Here is a 9,990-nt window from a genome sequence, read left to right on the forward strand (position 1 = left end):
GAGTCAGATTTGGCATCGGAATGCAGATATGGGAGATTTGAAGGAGCAAGATGAGATAAGAAGGACAAAGGGGGCTCAGGGAGAGGGAGAAACAGGAGAGAGTGAATGGTTCTAGAACAATGTGACATAAGTGTGCATATCTTCATGTCCAGCAACTACTACAGGTGGGGCTTAAATAGCTATAACCAAGCTATATAGCAAACCTCAGAAATTGTGATGAATTTGACACATAAATCAAACTGGCTTCCTTAACTTCCTAACTTCCTGTAACACAACCTCCCCACCCTCCCAACCCCACCATGTACATCTCAGCCATGCCCTGGCTGCCAACCACTCTTCTAGGTACCTTCACTTGTACTCCTTAGAACCTATGCAGATGTCCTGGGCCATCTAGTTTACCCTTTCCTGGGACCTGTCATGCTCTAGAGTCACCTCTGTGCCCCACACCTGATTCTCTTATGCTCACCACTACTCTTTGACTTTGTATGAATTACAAATATGATTGTAAGTAGTGATATAAAATGACTCCAGAAACATATCATGGGCCTGAGATAGGTGAGGTTAAGAAATGACACAACTTGAGAAGTTGAAGAATTGTTTTATAAACAGTTTAAAAATAGAACTAGTGAAGGAGTTCGCATTGTAGCACAGCCAAAACGAATCTGAGAATGCAGTTTCAATCACTGGCCTCACTAGTGGGTTAAGGATCCGATGTTGCCGTGAGCTGTGGTGTAGGTAGCAGATATGGTCGCATCTTGCATTGCTATGGTATGGCCTAAGCCAGCAGCTGTAGCTCTGATTTGACCCCTAGCCTGGAAATTTCCATATGCCATGGGGGTAGCTCCAAAAAAAAAAAAAAGATTTTTTAATAAAGATAAAAAAATAAAAACAGAACCAGTGAGTTCTGACAAATGCCATCGCCAACTCTTCCTTTTTTTCCTCTTTCTATTGCTCTGTACCATCTAGACTGCCCCTCTCAATCCTTGCCATCCACATCTATTATGTTTCATACTTGTTCCATTCTCTTATTTATAGATGATTAGTCCTGGAGGATGTGGTAAAGGGATATTGCATGTGGAAGTGACACAACCACTTTAAGTGACCACAGGTAAAAAATTTAGTTGATGATATGGCCCTGAGAAGGAATTGTGGAGTTATAGTGTTCACACTGTGAATATCCTTGAATAATTAATCATTATAATATAGAACATTAACATTCTTATTTTCATTTTCTTTACCTTTTTCTTTATCTGAAAACATTCAAGCTGATAAATCAATGGATGGAACCAATCATTCTGTGGTATCAGAGTTTGTGTTCCTGGGACTCACCAACTCCTGGGAAATACAACTTCTCCTCTTTATGTTCTCTTCTGTTTTTTACGTGGCAAGCATGATGGGAAATTCTCTCATTTTGCGCACAGTGACTTCCGACCGTCACTTACACTCCCCCATGTACTTTCTGTTAGCCAACCTCTCCTTCATTGACCTAGGAGTTTCTTCTGTCTTTTCTCGCAAAATGATTTATGACCTGTTCAGGAAACATAAAGTCATCTCCTTCAGTGGCTGCATCGCTCAAATCTTCTTCCTCCACATCATTGGTAGTGTGGAGATGGCTCTTCTTGTCGCCACGGCCTTTGGCAGATATGTCACCATATGTAAGCCTCTTCACTATTTGACTATTATGAGCCCCAAAATATGTATTCTGTTCCTGGTTGCTGCATGGATAATTGGTTTGGTTCACTCTGTGGTTCAGCTGGCGTTTGTTGTAAAATTGCCATTCTGTGGCCCTAATATATTAGATAGCTTTTACTGCGACTTTCCTCGATTCATCAAACTTGCCTGCACAGATACCTACAGACTAGAGTTCATGGTCACAGCCAACAGTGGATTTATATCCCTGGGATCATTCTTCATATTGATCATCTCCTACATTTTTATCCTAATTACTGTTCGGAAATACTCTTCAGGGAGCTCATCTAAGGCCCTCTCCACCTTGTCAACTCATGTCATGGTGGTGGTTTTATTTTTCGGTCCTTGCATTTTTGTTTATATGTGGCCTCATTCCACATCCCACCTAGACAAATTCCTTGCTGTTTTTGATGCAGTTCTCACTCCTTTTTTAAATTCAGTCATCTATACATTGAGGAACAAAGAAATGAAAATGGCAATGAGGAAAGTATGCAGTCAGTTTTTTATTTATAGAAGGATTTCGTAAAAGTATCATGAAGTCTCCTTAGTCACATGGAGTAATATTGAATTTCCATTATTTTAATATCAGGAGTGTCTAAGTACCTTATGAACATTTAGTTGTCCCAAATTAAAATAACAAGGTTCTTTTAAAAATGTTAAGTGAGAAATTGTGTTGCTATCTATAGTTGGAGGAAGAATGTGGTAAATGTGTCTTCTGGAGAAGGCCAAATGCTTATCTCTCAGGCTCTCTCACTACTTTGATGAATTTACTATTGTCTATGCTGAGTCTGCTTAGTGTCAGAGTGGGTTATATATGAGGAAGTGCTGACTGACACTAAGTAAATTGATGCTAGATAGAAATACATACACCAAGATCCCAGTTATTAATTTGCCACAGAAAATTATCAAGTGGTCTGAACAACTTCCACATAAGACTCATTCTTTCACTATAAAGAAATTTCTGGCAAGTCAAGTGGTGATAGGAACAATCAATGGACAGGGAATCAAAGCAAAAAGTGTTAGCTGGGTTATTCAAATATTTAATCATATCAGATTTTGATGCTTAATGCCTATATCTCCCATGCTACTATATGCCCATCATCACATTTGGAAAAAAAATGATACTTAGGCCAAGCCTTTTATCTGAATAGTGCTGGCTGGTTATCACAAAACTTACCTTTTGCCTTTTTTATTTTAAGTTAGTTCCATAGCATGAGTAGATTCTTAGGCCATGGACTGAACCCGAGTCACAGAGGTAACAACACTGATCTAAACCCACTGTGCCACCACAGAACTTCTTTACCTTTTGACTCTTGTTCATACCATTTTCCTATGTACATACAGATGCATTTTTATTTCCACATGTAATCAGCCAAGTTCTTCCTTTACCTTCTGCTAACATGACCGTTCTTATTTCATCAGAATGATTTGAGTCATTGAAAGCTAAATTTTAGTTTGGGAGAGTCTTATATATAATATATGTTGAATATCCTCCTATATTCAATTCCATAGGAATAAGGGACTTGCATGAACAGATTTAGAAATTTCAATCCTTACCCATTTCAACAAAGAACCAAAACTCATTTTCAAAGATGTAGTGCGGATAATTCTGAACCTTATACACCCAAATATTCACTCAACACACCTTAACCAGTTTGCCAATGCTCATTGGGGCCACTTGGCCCTTATTGATTTCATAACTTATTTTACTTAAGTTGTTTGCCTTTTCTTTTGATTTCCATTGCCCTTATATCATTTATTCTGTGTTTGACTCCTTTTTTGGATGCTTAGAAAATCAATACACATATTCCAGTTTATTTGCTGGCACTTATACTCAGCTTCCTTATAATTTGTTTGGAAGTGGTGTTTTTAAAATGGAGGTTTTGCTGGGCTTTCTCTTCCATTGATTAAGCAATGTTCAATAGATCTATCAGGGAGTCTCAGATTTTTTTTATTTATATTGATTTAAAGAAATGCCTGCTCCTCCTAACTTTATCCTTTCTGCCTTTGTGTCAGTTCTTTATCCATGACAAGATAGATTCTTCAACTGCACAGTGAATAAACATTTTCTCTATCATCTCATTTAAAACTATTTTAATATATTCCTTGTTTATACATTTTATTTGAGTACAGTTGACTGACAGTGTTGTGTTAGTTTAAAGTGCACAGCAAAGTGAATCAGTTGTACATATACATAAATGTGTTCCTTTTCAGATTCTTTTTTCATATATGGTTATTACATAGTGTTGAGTAGAGTTCCCTGTGCTTCACAATAGGTCCTTGTTACCCATCTATTTTGTATATAGTAGTGTGTACATGTCAATCACAAGCACCTAATTTATCCTCCCCACATTTTACCTTTGGTAACCATAAATTTGGTTTGAAAATCTTTGAGTCTGTTTTTGTTCTGTCCATTCCTTCATATCATTTTTATTAGATTCCACATTCTAGTGATCTCATATGATAGTTCTCTTTCTCTGTCTGACTTACCTCACTTATATGATAATTTCTGTGTCCATCCATGTTACCGTAAATGGTATGACTTCATTCTTTTTGTGGCTGAGTACTATTCCATTGTATATATGTTCCACATCTTCTTTATCCATTCCTTTGTCAGTGGACATTTAAGTTGCTTCCATGTCTTATCTACTGCAAATAGTGTTGTGATGAACATTTAGGTGCATGTGTCTTTTTCAATTATGGATTTCTCCAGATATATACCCAGGAGTGGGATTGCTGGCTTCATATCATTGTTCTATATTTAATTTTGAAGGAATCTCCATAATGATTACACCAGCCTCTAATCTCTTCATATTTTATTCTAAAAAATTACTACTTTTAGTGGACACCTACTTTGTTGTTTGCACAAATCAGCAACCTCCTCCTTCTGCTAAATGTGTGTTATCTAGCAGCAACCATGTGGTATGATTAGAAGATGACATGTAGAACCTGCCTACATGTCATGTTAAGAAGATGACATGTAGAACCTGCCTCTCAGACCACTACTGCTTGGTCAGACTTTAGGCTTCTGAACCAAGTCATAATTATAATGACATATCTCCTGCCCACAGTTGAATGGTACAGGTATGAGTCTCTGACCAAGAAGGGCCACATCTGAGCTTCTCCCCAGGATATGTGACTTTGAAAATAGAGAAAAAGCACACCTCAGTCCCCTTTGGAGCTGTGATATGTGGGATCTACTGGCAATCATACATCCTGCTGTCAGAAATTAAATCTGGGATAATTTTTTTAAATACATGTGAGAGAAGAAGCTGTAGGATTGAAAGACAGAAGCTTGGTGATATTAAAGTTCTTGGTTCCAGCTGTCTTGGCATTCAGCTTCATTCTTGCCCTATACTCAATGTGGTCACTAGCTGCGCTAATAAATGAGCCAATACACCCACCTTTTGGCCTAAGTTCATTTAAATTGTGGTTCTGTCATCTACAATCAAAAGGATATTGATATGAGTTCTCTTAGTGGCTCAGCAGGTTAAGGACCCAGTGTTGGCTCTGTGAGGATGTGGGTTTGATCCCTGGCTTGGCAAAGTGGGTTAAGGATCCAGCATTGCCATAAGGTACAACATAGGTCACAGATGTGGCTTAGCTCTGGTATTGCCATGGCTGTAGCATAGGCCTCAGCTGCAGCTCCAATTCAACCCATGGCCTAGGAACTTCCATAGGCCACAGTTGGAGGGAAAAACAAGGATATTGGTAAATACAGTTCTGACTCTCAGGAATCTGAATTTTTATTTAACTCTGATTGAAATCTTTTTTTGTTTTATTTCTTTAAGAAGATACTAATTTTTTCTTGTAATGAAAGGCAAGTATGCTTATTATGAAAGATTTATTTGGAAATTAGAGATAAAAATTATAAATCACCATATGAAGATAATTATTAGTAGTAACTCAGTATGTATGTTTCTAGTATTGTTCTATGAATAAATACAAAAATATACTTACAAAATTAGGATTTTATAGTCTCTTTATTTTTATCCTGCCTTTTGAAATAAATATTATATTCTGAGAATTCTCTCACATTATTAAGTATTGTAGCACAAGACAATTTTATTTATTATTTTTTGGGGGTTTTTTTGCTATTTTTTAGGGCCACACCATGGCATATGGAGGTTCCCAGGCTAGGGGTACAATTGGAGCAGTAGCTGCTGGCCTACCCCACAGCCACAGCAACATCAGATCCAAGCCGCATCTGCAACATACACCACAACTCATGGCAATGCCAGATCCTCAACCCCCTGAGCAAGACCAGGGATCAAACCTGCAACCTCATCGTTCCTAATTGGATTTGTTTCCACTGTTAATGACGGGAACCCTGCACAAGACAATTTTAAATACTGCATTGTGTGATGATATCATAATCATACTTGTTATCCCTCTGATGTTGGTCAATTAGTTTGTCTTCATATTTCACTCTGCCTTGAAAATTCATTCATATGCCTTTGTGTTTTAGGTGACTTCCTTTATAGATTGATATTTTAGATTAGTAGGATTTAATATTATTTTAAACTCTACATTATTGTTTCTCTCAAAAGATTTGTATTTGCTGAGAAGTATATCCATTACCGTATCCCTCCCAAACACTGAATGTTATAATTTATTTAAAATATTTATCAATTTAACAGACAAAAAAAGATTAAATATTATTTTAAATTTCTTTGGGAGTTCCCACCACAGAGCACTGGGTTAAGAATCAAACTGTAGTGGCTCAGGTCACTGTGGAGGTGTGGGTTTGATCCCCAGCCTGATGCAGTGGGTTAATGGATAAGTCATTGCTGCAGCTGCAGCGTGGGTCGCAGTTGTGGCTTGGATTCAGTCCGTGGCCCCGGAACTTCCCTATGCCATGGGTGCAGCCATAAAATGAATAAAGAAATTTAAAAATGTATTTATTTGATTTTTTTATACTTGCATCTTTTCATATGTTATTAATCTGAAGTCTGAATTATGGTCAGGAATCCAATCAAAACAAGCTTAAACTAACTAAAGCAAAAAGAAATGTAGAATTTCAGTTGTTCAAGAGGAATAGATATAGAGACCTGTTGTACAATAGTGTGAATATTCTGAACATACTGAACTGTACACTTAAAATTGGTTAAGATGGTAAATTGTATGTTGTATGTGTATGAATTTTTACCATAATTTAAAATTTTTTAAATACTTTTTAAAAAGGAAGTTATTGACTTAAGTTATGGGGATATCCAGCAGAGGAGCAAGCCTCTTGGATGCCAGGGATTCACTTACTTTCACCTTTTTTTTATTGTATAATGATTGATTTTTTCATTATAGCTGGTTTACAGTGTTCTGTCAATTTTCTGCTGTACAGCATGGCAACCTAGGTTACACATACATGTATAGATTCTTTTTTTTTCACATTCTCATGCTTCACCATAAGTGACTAGACATAGTTCCCAGTTCTACACAGCAAGGTCTCATTGCCTATCCATTCCAAAGGCAATAGTCTGCATCCGTTAACCCCAAGTTCCCAATCCATCCCACTCCCTCTCCCTCCCCCTTGGCAACCACAAGTCTGTTCTCCCAGTCCATGATTTTCTATTCTGTGGAAAGGTTCATTTGTGCTGTATATTAGATTCCAGATGTAAGTGATATCATATGGTATTTGTCTTTCTCTTTCTGACTTACTTCACTCAGGATGAGAGTCTCTACTTCCATCCATGTTGCTGCAAATGGCATTATTTTGGTATTTTTTATGGCTGAGTAATATTCCATTGTATATATGTACCACATCTTTTTTTTAATAATTTTTTTTATTTTCCCACTGTACAGCGAGGGAGTCAGGTTATCCTTACATGTATACATTACAATTACATTTTTCCCCCACCCTTTCTTTTGTTGCAACATGAGTATCTAGACAAAGTTCTCAATGCAATTCAGCAGGATCTCCTTGTAAATCTATTCTAAGTTGTGTCTGATAAGCCCAAGCTCCCAATCCCTCCCACTCCCTCCCCCTCCCATCAGGCAGCCACAAGTCTCTTCTTCAAGTCCATGATTTTCTTTTCTGAGGAGATGTTCATTTGTGCTGGATATTAGATTCCAGTTATAAGTGATATCATATGGTATTTGTCTTTGTCTTCCTGGCTCATTTCACTCAGGATGAGATTCTCTAGCTCCATCCATGTTGCTGCAAATGGCATTATGTCATTCTTTTTTATGGCTGAGTAGTATTCCATTGTGTATATATACCACCTCTTCCGAATCCAATCATCTGTCGATGGTATGTACCACATCTTAATCCGTTCATCTGCCAGTGGGCATTTGGGTTGTTTCCATGTCTTGGCTATTGTGAATGGTGCCACAAGGAACATGCAGGTGCATGTATCCTTTTTAAGGAAAGTATTGTCCGGATATATGCCCAAGAGTGGGATTGCTGGGTTATATGGTAGTTCTATGTATAGTTTTCTAAGGTGTCTCCATACTGTTTTGCATAGTGGCTATACCAGCTTACATTCCCACCAACAATGCAGGAGGGTTCCATTTTCTCCACACCGCCCCCAGCATTTGTTATTTGTGGACTTATTAATGATGACTGATCAACACATTCAGCAAAGTAGCAGGATATAAGATTAACATTCAGAAATCACTCGCATTTCTGTGTACTAACAATGAAATATTAGAAAAGGAATACAAAAATTACAATACCTTCTAAAATTGCACCCCAAAAAATCAAATACCTGGGCATAAACCTGACCAAGGAGGTGAAAGACATATATGCTGAGAACTATAAAACATTAATCAAGGAAACTGAAGAAGATGCAAATAAATAGAAAGATATTCCATGCTCCTGGGTCAGAAAAACTAATATTGTAAAAATGGACATACTACCCAAAGCAATGTACAGATTCAGTGCAATCCCCGTCAAATTACCCATGATATTTTTCACAGAACTAGAGCAAAAAAAAACAAAAATTTATATGGAACCACAAAAGACCCAGAATTGCCAAAGCAATCTTGAGAAACAAAACCTAGCAGGAGGCATAACTCTCCCAGACTTCAGGCAATATTACAAAGCCACAGGCATCAAGACAGTGTGGTACTGGTACCAAAACAGACATACAGAATAGAGAATGGAACAGAATAGAGAACTCAGAAATAAACAAAGACACCTACAGTCAATTAATTTTGACAAAGGAGAAAAGAACATAAAATGGGAAAAAGACAGTCTTTTCAGCAAATATTGCTGGGAAACCTGGACAGCTGCATGCCAATCAATGAAACTAGAACACTTTTAGATTTTCTCTGTCATCCACCCTCTCTTGTTCCCTTTTCCCTTTCTTTCTTCCCTCCCTCTCTAGCCATGGATTCTGTTTACCTCAATAAAATGCTCTTATTTTCTTCTTTTGCACATGGAATTTTTTTATGTATGGTGTAGAAAGAGACTGCAGGCTGCAAATAACTCAAATTTAAATCATTCCTGGAGAGCAACCTGGTAGAAAAATTTGGGGGTTTTTTTGTTTGTTTGTTTTTCCTAGTATCTGTATTAAAACACAATGGAAGGATCCTAATTGGCATTTTAGCTCCATGCTAGATCTCTCATGGGCCAGAACTGGACACATGCCCACCCTAGTGGCCGGGGCCAAGATTATCTTGTTGACAGCCTCCAGAGAACTACATGAATTTTAGGAGGAACATTTCCCAAATTGGGGAAGTGGGGTATAGCCAACAGTAGAAGGAGATAAGTGATTCAGGACAGCAAAAATTGTCCCATGTTTTTTCTTATTGAAACAAATTAATATCCTTTGGTGAGGTATTCTTCATCCCCATCCTCATTGATGAAATACTAGTTTTTTAATATTGATTTATCAGTCCTATATATATGTTAAAGATAATTTCTTTTTAATATTTGCGTTCAAAATATTTCTCCCAATTTTTTGCATTCTTTTTAGTTTGATGTATCATATTCTGCAACATTAAAATTGTACTTTTGTGACACTATCTACATAGAGCTTTTAAACTATGATTTCATTATATTTTAAATTCTTTCAAATTCTAATACCTAATGAATACTCATGACTATGTATTTCTAAAATATATTATCTACCTATAAATTATTTTGTAGCATTGTTAAAATGGAACTGCTACCTAAAACAATTTGTGTACTTAAAGTGTCTCCTTTTTAACTAATTCACACCATTTGTCCAGAGTTCCTCTTTCATTTTTGGCTGATCTTGTCACTTGTCAGGGAACTGCCCAGAGTGCAGGAATATTCCTCTTTCCAGCTCCCTCCTGGGAGAGCAAATCCCATCTTGTTTCCTTTTGCTTCTTTTTCTC

At 37.1% G+C, this 9,990-nt stretch overlaps 1 protein-coding gene across 1 annotated transcript; it reads left to right on the plus strand.

Annotated features, from left to right (window-relative positions):
- On the plus strand, window positions 1,277-2,215 carry LOC100152147 (olfactory receptor 4F3/4F16/4F29-like). Its single transcript, XM_001925150.1, has one exon. It carries the CDS (start codon window positions 1,277-1,279, stop codon window positions 2,213-2,215), a length of 939 nt encoding a protein of 312 aa, XP_001925185.1.

The sequence above is a fragment of the Sus scrofa genome, chromosome 7, assembly GCF_000003025.6.
Source record: "Sus scrofa isolate TJ Tabasco breed Duroc chromosome 7, Sscrofa11.1, whole genome shotgun sequence".
NCBI lineage: Eukaryota > Metazoa > Chordata > Mammalia > Artiodactyla > Suidae > Sus > Sus scrofa.

Bases quoted from the DNA above. Each gene is read 5' to 3' on its own strand.
- LOC100152147 (XM_001925150.1), top strand. From the start codon at position 1,277: ATGGATGGAACCAATCATTCTGTGGTATCAGAGTTTGTGTTCCTGGGA.